At 35.4% G+C, this 18,290-nt stretch overlaps 1 protein-coding gene across 6 annotated transcripts in view; it reads right to left on the bottom strand.

Moving 5' to 3' along the window:
• The window catches only part of ATE1 (arginyltransferase 1), a 96,933-nt gene that overhangs the window by 43,394 nt on the left and 35,249 nt on the right, over positions 1-18,290 (bottom strand). For all 6 annotated transcript variants that reach the window (XM_026063988.1, XM_026063989.1, XM_026063991.1 and 3 more), the window contains 2 exons: positions 12,385-12,566; positions 7,684-7,783 (listed from right to left, as the gene is read on the bottom strand). In XM_026063988.1, the coding sequence (XP_025919773.1) occupies positions 7,684-7,783; positions 12,385-12,566 (282 nt within the window). The remainder of the gene's footprint in view (positions 1-7,683; positions 7,784-12,384; positions 12,567-18,290) is intronic.

The following is an 18,290-nucleotide window of genomic DNA, read 5'->3' as shown; positions in this document are numbered from 1 at the left end:
AAACAAAACAACCCACAGAAGGTAACAAATGGAAAATGGATTGTCTTAAGGCCTGCACCTAATTAATAATGTTCTTTTCTCCAGTATAGGGACTTATAACTCTAGTGCTGAGAAAAAGGATTACTAAGCTTGAAGAAATTTGTATTAGAAACGGAGCCCTACCAAGTAAGGAGTTACAGGTATACAACTGAAACAGTAGCAAGGCCACATCCTGCAATTACAGCTTTATCCCACAAAAGCAGTTTCAGCTACAATACGTTCAAAGCTTACACAAAGTGCTTGCACCCTAAAGTCTGTTTTTAACACATGACTTTTTTTTGGTTATTTTCTCAAGGGACAGTACAGTAATGAGAAAGATGTGTTCACTTGAGACATCTCCCGAAACCTATACAGCAGACACTCTGCCCTGAAAGAAGTCAACAAACCATACAAACAGTCATAAATATACATATTGTTTTCATCTCAGTTCTCTTACATTTCAATTTTCTTAAACTTGAAGTAACTGAAAAGAAATCCACACTTCCGAAATCAGAAGTATACAGCCAGAAGGATATTTTTGCATTTTTTTTTCCAAATGACAAAAAATACATCTTGATTATAAATACTTAGAAAGGAAAAATAAAATTAAAAAAGAAGACATGGCTGTGAGCTGTATTTGTTTCTAGCAGTCGTATGGGATTCCAACTGGTTTTAACCCTGCAAATGCTGCATGACTCTCAGCACAGCTTCAGCACATACACCAATGAAAAACATAATAATCTACCAATTACACTCAGCTTAAAACAGAGTGGTTAATTAAAAAATAAAAAAGGAGGAAGGAACAAACTACTGACTATAAAAATAAAATGGAAACTGATATTCTGCTTTTAAGTGAGATCATTTGAAGTTGAAATTGTCAGCATTCAGTAATGGCTATTGCTATCCAGAACAGAGCATCTGCTTATTCACACTTTCTGATGTTCATATCGTGGTGTAGTGCTCACACCTAGACAGAAATATCTAAAAATGAAGCAACTGAGAAAGTGGCCTCGAACACTTTGCAAGATACTGTCCAAAGTAAATAGCAAATACTTTAAAATATTTATCACTAGTACTACAGCAAGAAGTAATTTTTTTTTCCTATGCTATTTTTTAATCCTGTTTTACATACTCATAGCTATTTATTCCAAAATGTTCCATTTAGTCAGTTTGTGCTATAAGTAGTTAGTGGTTAGTATGAGTCTTCCAGAGGAGGAAAGGTGAAAGGAGAAAGCTTTTATGGAAGAAAGCAGGAAAAAAAAAAAAGTAACAGCAAGTTACAAGTTACTCTGCAAACCTGAATGTAACAGAATGAATGACTTATCAGATCAAAAAAACAGACAGCCAACCTCCTAGTCAAAACACATTTGATAAAACATGCAGACACAAAAGGGGTTTTTGTGCTAGTTACAACCTGAGGAATATTAAAGCCACTTGATTTTCAGAAGCATTTAACACATATACTGAAAAATAAAGTCCCTTAAAGTGTTTCCCTTACAGCTAAGCCAATCCTCCAAAATACTTTTGAAAGTCTAGGCCAGCCATTTTAAGAGACTTTTTCAAAATCACTTTGATTTTAATGCCAAAAGTCAAAATATAACAGTAGTCTTTTCTCTCAGTCACTAACCCAAACCATTACAATGAACACTCAGAATAAGTTCACAGCTTCAGAGAAATGAATGTCCAAGCTTAGCTGCTGATACTAATGCAGAGTAATATCCTGACCATTGAGGAAGTCCAGTGAAGAAAACGAAGGAATGGACAAGGAAGGGAGTTAAGAGTAACTGTTAACAAGCCATACAGAGAAATGCCACTGAAAAACAAGACAGGGATTTTTTTCCCCACTTTGCAGTTCTTGTCATTTTTTTTTGGGGGGGGGGGGTATGTTTGCTGGCGTTTGAGGACTTTTGTTTGTTTTTAAACAGATTTGTCAAAAATCAATACCCCTGTGTTGCCAGAACTTGCATTGCTCTTTAAGAGAAGGCAATGGCTTTTCAACCTACATCTTATGGTTCTTTATTAACAGTTGGTAATGCATGCCTTTGTAACAAGCATTGACTTTTTAGAATAATTATTTGACTTTTTATGACATGCTTATACAAAAGTTCGTATGCTTTGTACTAATGTGAGTACATATTTAGTACTATACACCAGCAAAATTAATCCTGGAAAAGTCACGAGTACAAGTGCAGACAAACTTGAGCAGACCAAGCCCCAGTCCTCCTAATTTCTTTCAGCTTATCATCTTTTCCCGTTGTCAAGGTAAACCGTAGCACCACTTAGAAAAGCAGGCTGACAGCTGGTAGCAACTTAAGTACATGCTGAATAAAAAGATCCATCATGGAGGTACAAAAATGCCAGCTCTTTTCTGGGTGGAACTAGTGACATATTTTGCAAACCTATCAGCACTTCAGTGGCAGAATCATAACAGCATATGCTTATAACAAAAAATCATAGAGGATCACATTCTGCTTTGAGTCTCTCTCCCTCATTCATTTCAGCTTACACAGCAAGTCCAGGCTTATTGAAAAGGTTAACTAAACTCCATGGTCAGGGAACTGTGAAAGAGTCAGGGCTCCTGAGAATGAAACACACAATACTGGATTTTGTGCATGTGGAATTGCAGGCTACTACTGTATATATTTCACTGCTGCTGAAGGAATGATGCTGAAATTCCTAAAATCAGCCAAAGAAATTGGCTCTAGAGTTCTATAAAATACCAGGGGCACCGCTTATGACCACAGTCAGTCTGAGGCATTTAGTTTAAGAATGATTAATCACAGATGAATCAGCCTTTTGTTTCTTTTTTGACATTTCAGAACCCTTTCTAGTGTTCCATCTATCTGAAGTCTGGCCACGTCTTGATACCAAAGTAGACTGTTTGAAATAATTCCATTTACTTTGGCCTGCAGACAAGTCTGGATAAAGATTTCAGTCAAAACACTTCTTCAAATCACAGAATGGTCTTAAAATGGTACACAGAGATAACACAGCAAGGAGATATTAGAGCTGTTACACACTTCAAAGTACATTAATTTTTATTTACAAACTTAATGGAATGGTTTCAGGGAAAGCAGAACATTGGCCAAAATAAGTAACAATGTGTGCTCAAATTGCAATATTTGCATGAAAATATTGACATTGAAAAAGCTTTGGAAAGCCCAGAAGTCAGGAAACTCGCATAGAGAACTTCACTAGCAGCCCCTTCCCAATATAAGAACTTAGAAGAAAACATGATTTAAGGTCACAGACCTTAATGATAAAAGCAGGGCAGCAAGCACACTAATTATTTAGACCAGAAGCACGAAATCAAAATCTATTTAGTATCAGCCACCACAAGATTCAAAATCAATATCAGAGAACTGCAGAAGAAAGAATAGAAGGGGGTAGCTTAGAACCTCAGAGTTCAGTAGTGACTGGAAGAATGGAATTTAATAACACAGAGCCATGAAGTATAATTCTCGAATTTGAAAGATGTGGGATACCACAGACAGAGGTTCAGTACAGCAAAAAAATCCAAGATCCTCTCAACTATCTCTTCAAAATGACTGTTGACTAAAGTCGGTTCTTTTATCTCTGTAATTCTATAAACATGTCATTAACTGAAAAGCATTAATGATTACAGATACAGTATTTAAAAAAACAAGAAACAAGTTTAAGACCAACAACACTCTAAAATAAAATTTTTTTTGTATTTAAAATTTTATCATAGACTCCAAAATGCATTAAGAAAAAGACTCTGACTCCTCCGAGTCCTGGAAAATTTTCCACAAGACTATTTTTCCAACGTAAGAACTACCACATCTAACAGAGCCTGAAAAGTTTTACCACAAGGTCATGAATTTCTTCAGAGAACCATTTTAATCTTGCATTACCCTAACCTACCCTGAAAAAGTGGAATAAAGCCATTGCTTAATGTTTTTATAATATTTTTCCATATTAATATAGTTAACAGGACTACAGAAATCCCTTTGTCTCAATTTAATGTATATTTTATTTTACCAGTCATAAATATTAAACTCATAAACAGGAATAAAGAAGAGCTGGGAACTAAAAAATAGTCTAATATTACTATACATTCTCCTCCCCCATCTTACGTAATTTACCTGGTACTCCATTATTTTAAATCCCACTGCAGTCAAATGCAAGCTATTTGGGAGTGAAGGTAAAGAGAAGGAAGAAAAGGGAGCAGAGAGTCAAATACAGGTCCCTTTTAAGAACTTCTGTAGTTACATGTCTGATCCATGGGCTGGAAGATACTCTATCTCACTTCCTCCCTGAAAATTCAGAAATCTTAAATTGTATTACTGTGCCACAGGAATAGCATCCTTACTAAGAGAAAACAGAACTTCAGCAAAATATTCTGCCTGTTCCTTGGACCTCATTAGAGAACATAAATGTACCAAGATGGTCTGTTGCAGAAGGGAAACGCTATTATTATATATGGCTCAGTCATAATGAACACCTATAATCGGTTTTTAAAAATTGATATTCGATCATTACTTTACATCCACAGCAAAAGGAGAATCCAAAAGAGATGTCTAGACTTTTCATTCCAAAAAAGTACCCATGCAGAACAAGACTTCAATGCTTACAGTTGGGTATTTGCACATCTAAACCAAGACTCACGTGTATTTAAAATTTAAACATTCCTCCACATTCTTTTGTGGACAATACTAAAGCATCAGTCCTGGATTACAATATAAGTGAGCAAAACAGTTCATTGCACAGATCCCCAATTATTTCAACAAAGTCCTGCACATAAGACTGACTTTTACTTCATGCAAAGTGAAACACTGTCAAACTCCTTAAATCAACATCATAAAGTCACTACTCCTTCTGCATCCTGATTCATCAGCTATCCCTCAACAATCAGCAGGGAGAATGTCAGCTGCAAAGAGCACCCAGACTAACAAATGTGGGCTCTAGCAGACAGCACAAAGCAAACCAGTAGTCAAAGCTCAGGTGTTTTTGCTGGAAAAGTTCCAGTACAGTGTTTACTGCAAAAATCAAGTGCAAATGTTAGCTTAGGCATTTCTATTGAGCACAATCAGAGACCAGAAGGAAAGAGTTAGCCCCCAGTACAACCCTTTCCAAAATCCTGTGACTTTGTAGTAAACAAGTATAGCATGCAAATGTTCTTCATAAGTCACTACTAATGTAAACAGATAACGCTGCGCCTAGCCTCCATTTCCAAACATCCTAGGACATGTAACTTGCAAAGTACATTACAAGCAGAGGATAAGAAACAGTAGTTAGTTCTTCAGCCCCTTCCTTTTCCTTTCTTCATCGTTTAATTTGCTTACCACGACATCTGTTTAACAACGTCCACCCATTTCCTTTCATTTTTCCAGACTAATGTCGTTAAGGGAAGGGAACCTCTAATATCTCTATTAAACTGGAACCATGCAAAGTCTTCAACATATAATGTAAGTCAGTCAAGCAGACATAATTAAATTACTTAATCTGCAAAGTCACTACTTTACCACTACTAATCACTTCACAAGAGTAGTAGCATTATCCAGAAGCATTTCAAAGCTTAGTTTTAAAATTTGTTTCAGTGAGGGTGAAGGCTACAGAATTAATATYAACTGGATTTTCAATGGTATTACATTTGGCCAATGTTAAAAAAAGTAGAAGGGGGGACCATTGCAACTCATTTAATAAAATTATTCTCCCCACAGAGAGCATTCCCTTACCTGCTATTTTGTGTGTTCTGAATAAATACGTCATTTTTTTTCCTCTCCCTTTCCCCCTACCCCTGGTAGAATGATTTCCATACTGGGCCACACTGATCTAAGAACATTGACATGGATAGGTTTCCAAAAGGCTAAAATGTATATTCTACCAATCACGGTGATGTCAGAGCAGCATCAGGTGTAAGCAAGGAAGAATAAGTTTAAGGAATTAGAATGTGCAAAAAAAATTTAGATTATCTACACCTCGTTCAATTTCCAGTATTAGAGTCTGAAAACTAGAAGCCTCTCTAGAAGATCATATTCATGACACAATCATTTTCAAATAACAGCATAGTCTCAATAGAAGAGATTCCACATTGTTGTAAGTAATACAAATGTATAATGGCTACTGAAGTTAAGTTCCATAGCATTTAATCTCCACATTTTAATAGCTTGCTAGCTACTTTAATACATTGACTCATGTATGAGCTTTATTTAGTTCAAGGATACAAAGTCCATGCTTTATTAAAGCAAATGGCTGAACCAAAAGTTTCTTAGCAATGATACCTTAAAGAAGTGGGATATTTTTTGTCATTATAGTCAGATTAGTTTCTTTTCTTACTGAAGAGCCCTAGTAAACTGAATGCATTCTCATTACAAGTCTTGAACTATGTAGCTTGTAGAATAGACAAGGGATATTACTCTGTAGTATCTCAACATGAATGAATCATCCCAAACCTTTTAATATTTAGCAAGGAGTAGAGTAAGTAATCAGAACCCATGATTCAAGATGGTGATGTGATATTCTTTACAAAGATTTAGATTACAGAGGTAGTATTTTCCAATTCACCAATTGGTTTGTCTCAAAGTTAACATTCTCTTTGCTTTGGCTGGCAAATGTTGATGATAAATTCATGTCGGCAAAGGAAAAAGTCACAAACATCTTTTAAAAAAATGGGGAGGGAGGGTGGAATTTGTTATTTTCGGAAAAATGAATCATTATGGTCACCTGTAGCATAGGCCACAATAAAGCTGAAATGGGTCTTTCTTCACAACCATCACTTCTACGAACCCTCCCAATTTTATGGCTATTAAAAAAAAACCTGCAAGGTTTTTAGCATACTTGCAAACAAAACAAAAACCATACAAATCCTATTTTATGAGCTATATTTCCATATTAGAAATATTTTTAGAAAATAAAACTATGCATTATTAACAGATATATTTGGTTACATGCAAATGTTTGGCAAATTTCTGTTCAGTATAGTGAAATAGTATACTGATATTCAAAAGGCAATCACACATTACAGAGAAAACATACCACTTTCACAAGGTCTAAAAAACACGGAAGAGAGAAACTCTCAGGCACCTAGGTGTAAGCAAATTTGTGGCTAACATGAGTTACAAAGGAGGTTTGGTGACAAACTGGTTATTCCAAACTTTCTGTGGAATCTCCTGACCCTGTCTTCAAAAATCTGCTACTGGGCTCTACTCAAAATAGCTACTAACCATTGCTTCTCACAGGTTTGATCTGTAGAGTAAGTCCCATATCTCTAACAAAAAAACAAAGGAAAAAAAAACAAGTACAGCCAAGACCAAGGCGGCATGTTATCATTGCCTGTAGTCACTAAGCAACATTTCCCCAAATATTCAATCAAACCTAAAAAAGGGAGAATTTTAGACTATTGCCAGATATATTGTAAATATGAGATACCCAGGTAACCAAATGACAAACTATTATCTGACAGCCTGGAAAACCTCTTCATGTGAACTGCTTGTAAGCCAACTTGTAATAAATACCACATGCAGCTAAATTGAAAAAACAAAAACACTAAGCCAAGTTAAATAATAACCAACATTCAAATTTAACCATATGAAGTCTACATTAAAATGCAAAATGACAATTACAAAATATTATATTACTAGGAACACTGTCAAATACTTTGAATAATAGTACACTAAGGAAATAAGTAAAAACACACTTTACCTTGTATCTCATTTTGGGGCATGAATGAATGTAGAAACCCATATAATAAAAACAGAGATCAGGAGCTTTTTCATGGAGTTGCCTAGTAAAAGCAATTTCCCTATGAAAGTAAAGAAAAAACATTAATTACTTATGAATACAGTTCTTATATTTATTTTACCTCTTCATAGAGGAAATATTTTACATTTACCTGGCTCTTGAACCATTGAAAGGACTAGACTTTGATCAAGTAAACAAAGACGACTATAAACTCAAAAAAAAAAGCTAAAAACAAGCAAACAAAATCACAAGCTAAAAAACCTCCATTTATGCATTTTGCCCTGCCAAGTGACCGACCTGAAATTCAAACAGCAAGTGATTAAAAGCCTCTGTTTAACAGGTCTCTTGTTAATATTCATGCACCCTGGAATTCCACAGAAATCTGGCCTCGCTAGTGTACACAGACAGGCTAACACAGCGCAGGAAAACATCACAGGACTTTTAAAAATCAACAAGCTTCAAGGATAAGCCTCTTGTTTGTTCTGTTGTTTGCATTCTAGCAATTTACGTGTAAAAACATCCATCCTCCTGCAACAAAAGCTACTTTTCACCTATCTCATGTTTGTTTGTATGATCTTCTCATTTATTTTGAAAGAGAAGCATCAATGTATTCCACAATAAGTTCTCTTTTTATTTTACTGGCACTAGGCAAGCATTGTTGTTACAAATATTCTGCCAGCGTTTCCACTACAACGCTTGTCTTTACAGCATTTGAATCTTGGCAATTACAATTTTCATCAAATTTGACAGAACAGGGATGTTAAATTATTACTTTCAATATTTAAGAGGACACGAGAATGTGCATATAGGAAGCATTTACAAACACTTTTTTTAATCACTTCAAAATTAAGTTAGTAATGAGGATGCTCAAAGGTACTAAAAACCTAACATTTATTTGTTTTTGGTTGCATGTACTTTGCTGAATCCATCACGAATTTACTATAATTATGTATCTATACACATCCTTTTCAAAAAGAAATGCTAGAAATAAGTTACTCCATATCTGATGATGAAAGTGAGATTTATGTACTACCAAAAATATACAAACATGTACTTCACATATATATAATCTTTAAGGCAATTACAGCACAAAGTTAAACAACCTTAACAACCTTAATCATGCAGATTATCCTGGACCTAATTAAACAAAACCTTTGTGCAGTTCATGTAAAAAAAGCTGAAATACTACAAGAAAAAAAATTATCTTTACATTTCAAATATGCTTAAATATTGTTTGCAATTGGACTACACTGTCCGATTTAATAAGATAAAAGACTTGAACATAAAGTCAAGTAAGTAGACCATAGTGTAATGAGGTAACTTGGGCTGCAGGAGCAGTCTAACTACGGGCAACAAAGCTTTGTCCAAGCTTGCTAAGGGCTAAACTGAATTAGTCCACATGATAACAAAGCCAGGCTGCTTAGAACAACTGCAGGTGTCCTCACATGTACTACAGTGTCCAGTGATATACTCTAGATAAGACACCCTCTTAACGCAAGTTCTTGCTTTATCTTTCATTTACCTGTTCAGCCAACCCACTCCAGACACAGCTTTACTGGAGGAATGAGAGAAGATCCTTCTCTTTTCCCCTAACCCTCACTTGCCCTGTTGAAGCGCCAGAATTTTGTGCAGTCTCATGACAGAGCCGTGGCTTCTTCCAGCTTCCTGGCATGATCTGAAGCTCACTACCACACTGAACAGCTGACCATATGTAAGCCTAAGGCTTCCCAAAAGCAGGTGAGAAAGAGCAATGTTGAACAGGATTTAGGGAGTGCGTGCTTCTCCCCACAGGGCTCCAAGCCCACACTGTGATCCAACACAAGAGAATGCTCCTACTACACCATTGGGTGCAGCCAAGAGATCTGACAGCATCACATAACTAACATGTACCTGCATTCTTTCTGCCTAAATCATTCCTATGGAAAAGAGAGGACAGATTTGAAGTCACTCTTTCGGAAAAGCTTTCAGTTATGATACATATTTGAAGAATTATAATGGCTATTAACACCTGGCAAGAGTGGTTAACTAGTAAGCAATATATTACTATATACATATGTTCATTTCAGTAATACAAAATTCAGACTTAGTACTTCAACGCTATGTAACCCAGTTTCAAAAGAAATGCAAGTATTTGTCCTCTTACAAAAGAGATTATAAATGCTATGACTGTTTACTATTAATGATTTCAGGTAGTAGGGGAAGGTTTGTTAAACCCTTCCTACCCTGCAACTAAGAATGAAACTCAGTCAGTATTTCTTGGTCAGCTTTTTTCCTTTGGTAAGACTGGTATTTCACAAGCAGCTTCTTCTCCCCTCATTTTTTACTTACATTCCTATATATTTCAAATTATCATCATATCCCATCCTTTCTACGACCTCAGCATCAAAAATTCTCAAAATAGCATGAACTGGAAGTGACAGGACTGCAATGCAGTTTAATCTCCTCAGAGTAAAACTGGCAACAGTTTTTAAGGTATCGGATTCCTTTGCAACTCCCTAAATCCTCCCTAAGATTTTTTTCCCTCCCTTTTTGAAAGAAGAACAAGGTTGGCTCCCTCTAAGACTGTTGGGAATGCATTTTTATTGCCTTAAATGCAGCAGAATTTATAAGCTGCTTTTTCACTAGTTGAGCCGTGCAAGTGTGTTGCATTGACATAAAGTTCAAAATTTATTATGCAGAAAATTTAAAATCATTTCAAGAATTCAGAAGCATGGATTGTGTCAGTCTTTTATTCCACAAAGTAATGTGATACATACAAACACCAGAAAACAGCTCTCAGGAAGATTTAGTATTTTATTGTAAATGATCACCTTTCCTTTAAAAAAAAAAATTTTAAAAAGACAAATTTTTAGTATTCAGATAACTTGATAAATTCCAGATATAAAAAAGGTCATTTGTAAGTCGTGGGAGTTCAAACTTTTTTTTTTTTTAAAACACATTTGTGAACTCTAATTAATTTTATGAAAATGCCAGCGTCACTGATCGCATTATAAAATGACCAATTCAGACTCTTCTAGACTTAGATCAGTGGAAGTGCTACACCATCAATTACGTTAATGCTTATGACACCCATTCCCAGCTGCATGGTCCCACCACAGTTCTTGCACCAACTCTGGTGTTAACATGCTCTTCACTGAGCCAATTCAGCTCACTAATCAGGTTGCTAAAGCAAACAGTGTTCTGATCAGTAAACTGAACTAAACTGGCTAAGCATATGGTTGCTAGAAGCCCAGCACATTCCAGAGATAGAGAGGAGCACAGTTGCAGGACCTCATTTCACCAACCATACACCTTAGACTGATGTCAGCAATGTCAACAGCAAACATTGTGGGGGAAACCCTTTGACATACGCATTTGAACAATCCATGGAAAGTTCGTTCAGAAGTCACAAAATTCACCATTTTGAAGAGAAAAATACACTCAACAAGCAGAATTCAAAAAAGGTTCTTACGAAATCAAAAGATACTAATCGAAATCTAAAAAATAAAGAGTGGTTAGGCTTCTGAAAGATGGAATTGCATACAGTTCATTAGCTGTTACATAAGTATATGAAGTAACTGCGATTGGAGGAGACTTCTTAAAAAAAAGTTTTTCTTTTTTTCAAAAGTTATGTATTTCTGGTGGGTAAAACTATGCACTGGGGTAGCTAGGAAGCTTCCATCTGCAGAGAAGGTATGATCAGACAGGATGCCTTGGAGAAAGAGGAAAGCTAGACCTCAGAATTCTATCACATATAGTGGTACCAGAGTGTAGTACAAGTCTGAAAAGTCAAAGATTTTTGTTAGGACTTCTCAGACCTACAGAAACTTGAAAATAGGCAGGTCTGACATGTAGTTCAAAGCCAGCCACTTCACCAGGATCTCTCTGGGGAACTCTCTGACATGTCTGTGACCAGCTTATTTCATGTCAGCAAAGAAGAAGCAAAAAAAGCTAACAAACAATGGAGATGCACAAATATTTCCACTCATTTAGTTTATTTATTTATAATAATAATGGAATCAAAAGTGCTCATAGGGGGAAAAACAGTAGCTTGCAATTCTCAGAGGAACGCATTATTCACTGCTCCCACTGGTCTGCAGACACCAAACTAGGCTGATAATCCTATGAATTTTAAAGCCTATATTGATTATTCCATCAAGTTTTCTGAAGATAATGAGAGTATTACACCTGAAAATATATTTAACGCTACTACAGTGGGAAACTATTAATTCAGAACACAACTATTTTTAGAGACTTTGTTATTTATGATCTCAGTGTGCACACAGCGATAAAAATGATTAATTTCATTCAGACAGAGCTAAGAAAAGAGTCAAAGGGAAAATTACTCCTATTCCAACAAAAAAAGGTGTTTTCTTGCTGAAACTAAACAATACAAAATTATCTTCTGGGTGAATAAAAAATACGTACTTCATTTCTGTGTGTTCTTAGTCTTTAAATACTAAAATCTCTAAAATACTAAAATATTCTAAATCTTCTATATAGCCTAATTAAAGATGACCATTAAAAATATATTTGGAATGCAACCACCTGTAGAGAATATAAAAAAAAATAAATCCTTTGCTAGTGTTTCCAGTAATGGAAATAAAATCAAAAGCTCAAATATAGGAAAAAGTATCAATTATTACTATAATGTCTGACTGAAGAACAAGAATGTCTTCTTACCGTAATGCTGAGTAGACTCCCAAAGATAAGAAAGAATAGTCTGGATCATAGTACAGGTACACAGAGGACACGCAGTAGGGAAGGATGTCGATTACACCTACAGCAATTATCTTCCCATCTAGCCAATACTGCTGGTGAAAAGAACCATAGCCACAATCTGGTCCATTTGGAAGATTCTCTGCCTAAGTAAAACAAAACAAAAAAGGGATCAGTAATTCAACAGGTAGACTTGCAGCATAAAAAAAAGATTTTAGGGAGTATTTTTAAGACAAAAGTAAATACTGTGAGAAATATGATATACTCCGATACGCAGAGTATATAGAGAAAGGAAAAAAAATCTGAGTAGCAGAGAAGATGGTGCAAGTTTGCTATCATTTGTGATTTTTACTGTATTCATGATCAGTAAACTCTACATATCACACACCACAAATACGAATCTGAAAATAGCCCCTGCCATCTAGCACTTATACTACTGGAATGGTAAAACAGCAGTGTGATTCATCAAGTTTTCAATGCATGATTATGCATACAGAAATTCTGCAGATATTTTTTCACAGTTTGGCCTTTAATCTTGACCTACTAACTCTTTAACAAGGCAAAGTGCAAAGGCTACAAAAAGTAAAGCGCAGGCATTACATTACTCTGTCAGTGTTTCCTCAAAGCTGGCTGCAACTGTCCAGTCCAACACATCCTGTCACACTTAATGACACTACTCTGCTTTTCTCCATGCTGCCAGTGGCCACCAATGTCAGGAGGGAGAGGGCCAGCAGGTGGGGGAAAGATGATTATGTTCAGGGAAAAGCCAGACATGCCTGACTTACCTCACCCCACAATTTTCTGAGAGTCAGGCGTTAAAATTGCCTCCCGTCCCCATCCTCCTCCCCCAAGCACTGCAAGTGAATCACTTCGGCCCCAGAAATTCTTTCTCAGTTCGGTTTGTCCATTAAAACTGTTTGAGAACAGCATTTATACACAGAATTGAAAGGCTTATTGTTTATGTTTATTTGGACCAACTCAATAACTTTCATTCAAGAATCTCAAACTCTCTGTTGCAAAGGAATCTGCACAGCTTCTTTTCTGTCAGCCCACAACAGAGTATCTTCTGCAAAAACATCAAGGAACTTACTCTTGGTGCCTATTCCACATTTGAACAAGTAGTGAAGTACACATCCGTACTCGGTACAAGTGTCTCAAGCCAGAAACTGAAGCTTCAAATTAAGAAGAAAATGATCTCCTAATTTAAACTGTATTACACAACCAATTTTGGCATGCCATTTTCTCTAATGTCAAGTTTACTTTAATCCTGAATTCCACAGTGCTCAACTTAATTATCCATCTAGTCGTGTTCTTCACTGTATTGCCAGATCTTCAGAAAGCTGCTTCTCACTCAATAAATCTGACAATATTACCTACTACTACCAACTGTTTTGCATTACAACAACAGAAGGTGGGTTTAATCAAGTATGTTGATACAGCAGCATAGACTGACGAGAAGATGGTCAGTAGATGTTATTCTAATTGTTACCACATGTGTCAAAAGATACCAATCACATGAACAAAAATCATTTCAACTGACCTACCCAACCAGTAAGTCCCAAAGTAAAGGCCATATAATAAAATATTTGCCTTTTTATACACAATTTTATAGTATAAAATTAGATATGTAGCTACACATACTGTAAAAATGAAATGATCAAATATCCAAGAGCTGAATTCTGCAGCATATGAGGATATTAGACTAGGATATTAGTATATTAAGCTGTGTTTCTGCTCATTTATGAGAAGTTTATTTATTTAGTAGTTAAATTTTCACATAACATCCACAGCTTTTCAGTAGAGGCCAAGGAGTCAATATGGGGTCAGTATAAAAATTTTCAAGCAGGGAGACAGTCAAGCAGTGACTTGGTCAAAGTTTGAGAAAAGTAATTTTTCTCTACGGATTTCTCAACGCAGGTTAAGTTCACTTCTCAACTGCCAAAGTGACAGTAAAAACGGTATAGACATCCCATGTAAATCAATGGGAAATGCAATTTGCAATATAATGCAGACTTGTTTAAACAAGTATCAGGTAAAAGAGATTTTATTTCTCCTTGTATAAATAATTTGCTTCATGCATATTCAAAGACCTACACAGGTCTAATACTTAATCACATTCCTATGATTTCTAAGTAAGATTAACTGATTGGCTTTTCAATGGTGATTTATTTTAGCATTTAGAAAAACAAAAGGGCACAAGACACATACAGGAGTTCCTTCAAGGAACCAAAGTTGCTGTTAGTGCTCAAGAAAGGGACAGGGAGACACCATCAATGGCTTTCTACCACTCTAAATGCACACCAACCTCAAGCATGAATTAAAACAGGGCAAATACTCTAGTTTGTATCAGCTACAACTTTCTGTCAACTTTGGCATGCCAAAGACTTGGGCCCAGACAGCATCTCCTCCTGCTCCTTCCAAGCACCCCAATGTCTACTGCTATTACCCTTAAAAAGGGGACAGCTGTTGAAATGCATTCAGAGTGACATCAATGAACTCCGTAATATTTCAAGTTCATTGACCAGCAAAGTCACAGACAGAAGCCTCTGTTCATACCCTTTAGAGTATTTCAATTCAGTACACTAAATTTAGCAAACAAAGCTGTATCACACTTCTGTATCACACAATTTCAAAAGCAATACTTGGATTTCTTATAAACTGAATTGGTTCCAACTTTTCTGAAACACAAGGCAATGAAGCTATGTTATGCACATCCAATAAAACTACATATTCCATTAGTTAAATAGTTTGGTAGAGTCAAAAATTCACTGTATAGAATTTAATGAGTATTAAAAGAAAATTGTCTATAACAAAACAGGAAAAAAAAAAAAAAAAAGAACACAAGCCACAGCAAAGTCTTCTAAAGCTAAAAGAATGTGTCCGTCTGTGACTGGGGGGAACCCCATACCTTAGAATGGGCATAGTATGGATTCAGTCAGCAGACATCTGCAAACCGAAATGTTACCATCAGGTAAGAACTTTTAGCAAGACATAAACTACATCATTATTTCACTAATTCAATTATGATGAAATATTATATACATAAAAGAGGCTATGTTTTATAATGAACATATGCACAGGACTGATTTCAGGCAAAATGTTCTGGGTTCTCCATTACATTAAATAAATCACATTAAAAAAAAAGGTAACATTTTCCTCCCCATCAAAAAGTTTTCATACAATGTGATCCTTTGTAATGTGTGTAGGTATTATGTTTTCTCCAATATCTCAGTGAATACTTGGCTCCATTAACGTGATTTCTTAGGTATCATCCCAGCAATTTGACATGTAATAGGTCTAGAATATAAAGTGTTTTCTTGAAACGGGTTATGTATATCATTTCACACTACTGGCGCATCCTCCTGGGACCATGTTTGTCAAAGGCAATGTAAAATATACAAAAAGTGACGCCAGTTGAGCAAGCCCCACCAGAGAGGGCTCACCTTATCAACCAGAAATAATACACCTTAGCCCTTGTACTACAAAAACATGAGCTATTCTGGCTACTAAATGTCACAATTTCTACGATTAATGAGTCAACAAACATAATATCAGAGGCATTATTAATGTGGAAACCAAGTGAGATTAAAAATAATATTCTCCTACTCCCCTAACCAATGAAGTGCTTCCAGGTTTTTTTTAATAAATAAAAAAAAATCCTCAAGGATTCTACAGGACACATGTAAAAAAAGAAATGGGAAATTCAAAAGTTAATCTTTTTTTTAATATATATATTTATTAAAGAAGTTAAAGGAGTAAACACTAAAGCAAAGACTAAAACTAAGACAGTCAAAGCACAAATAAACGTGTTGTGACTAGGGACTACTAAAAACCTGCAGTTTTCATAGCTATTTCTGCCTCACGTTTTTTTCTAATAAGGTCTAAGAGTTATTTATTTTCTTCAATTTACATAAAGGGTTCTAAAAGTAAAGGGTTTGATTGAGCCCTCATCAGCAGATAGGGATATAGATATAGATAGTCCTGTTGCCTAGTTCTAGGCTAGATGGTACTGCCAAATAAACACGTAACATCTCCAAATTTGTATTAAAAAAAAAAAAAAAAAATGCAGAGGGGCCAACTTGTTTAAAACTAACAATTTATACTCAATCTTCAATATGATGAATTACCTAATCAGATTTTTTGATTGTTTCAACATCATAAGAACTAAATCCAAGACAAAAATTTGAAAGCAGATTATTTCCTTCCCAAAGTTTAGACTATACTGCAGAGAAAAATACAATATATTCCATTAGAAATTAATTCTACCTGTATTTGTACTCTGCTAGCTAGTGATTCTATCAATACATTTGATTTCTCATATTTTATAATGTAATATTAACATTTAAATATTTAGTATCAACTTGCATTGCATATTGCCAATTAGTATACCTCAATGTTACTGCTTAAAATGAAGCTTCAGTGATGTGGAGAATGCTCGATTTGCTTCAAAGCACATTAGTCTTTCTTGTTACTTTTAAGAAAGTTTTACTGTATGGAAATTGCGCTTATTAAGCGCAATGCCAGACTAGCATGTGATTGCAGAAGGCTCTGCACAATCACCTACCGAAAATGGTTCCTGACCCTGACAACTGCATGATTATTTTTTTTACTGGAAGGTTTCGTGACAACATCATTTAAATTTTCTACTTTGAACAGTTCCATTTTGCTCTCTGCTGTGGACGAAGGGAGAAGGATATGAAATTCATGCTATTCCTTACAGAGAAAAACAGGAAACCTTTCACTTCTACACTCTAGTGGAAATTATTTGCCAAAGAAATGAAGTGATTAATTCCAGCAGGTCCTTTCCCAAAGGCACACACACACACACACAAAACCTACCATATGGTAGATTTCTATCTCTTTTGGTTACCAACATATTTCTTTTTCTCTATGTCCTCCTTTCATTACAGATTAGTGGGGATGCTAGAAAATGAGCTTACAAGTATAAGCTGTGTCAGCAGAGAGGTGGCAGTTCACATTGTTAAAAAGAAAAAGTGTACAGTTTTGAAACAAAGTAAATAAATTAACTACATCAAAATGCAATACACTCACTCTACAGAGCTAACTTCCGCACCTTAATAAGAAATAGTATTATACTATTAGAGCTATACTGTCAACTATTTAACCAGAATAGTGATAGTAAATTTAAAATGCTAAAAGGATTAGGGAAGCTGTGAAGGCACAAGGGACTTTAATAGCAAGAGACTGGTTATTGCCACAAAGACAAGAAAAACACCCATGAAATATCAAAGCAATTTATCAGGATCTCAAAAGGAAATAAATTACATTTGATTTTGTCCCTAGAAGGGCATAGAATATGACTGAAATGTGACGTTGTTTAGGAGGTAATCCAGAGAATTACAGTTCTGTAACCATAACAGATAAATATCTGCTATTAGATCTCCTAAGAATTAACACACACATTAATAACCATAATAAATTTGAGCAGAAGTCAATGTGCTTTTGAAAAGAGGAGATGAAGATTCACAAATGTCTTTCAGTTCTTTAAGTTTCAACGAGCATCTCAATAAGGATAAGAACCAAAGTAAGAACAAATGATCATTTACATTATGAAAAGAAGCTCACTGAGTTACACACAGAACCTATTCTGTTCTCCATACTTGTGGGTGATCCACCAAAGATGACTCAATAGTGTTCCAACAAATTGTGCTGATGATTTAAAAGTATTCAGGACAGTCAAACAAGAATGGATTGCAAAGAACTGCAGAAAGAACCCATGATACTGAGTGATTAAAGAGGCAGAAGAAACATCAAATGTTCATAAATCCAATTTAAAGTGCATGGGAAAAACATTGATAAATACACATTCAAAACAATGGGTATAAATTAGCCTTTCACACTTAAAAAAA

The sequence above is a fragment of the Apteryx rowi genome, unplaced genomic scaffold (genome assembly GCF_003343035.1).
Source record: "Apteryx rowi isolate R43461 unplaced genomic scaffold, aptRow1 scaffold_206, whole genome shotgun sequence".
Taxonomy (NCBI): domain Eukaryota; kingdom Metazoa; phylum Chordata; class Aves; order Apterygiformes; family Apterygidae; genus Apteryx; species Apteryx rowi.
The sequence above is the reverse complement of the archived record's forward strand: the minus strand, read 5'-3'. Positions and strand labels throughout refer to the sequence as shown.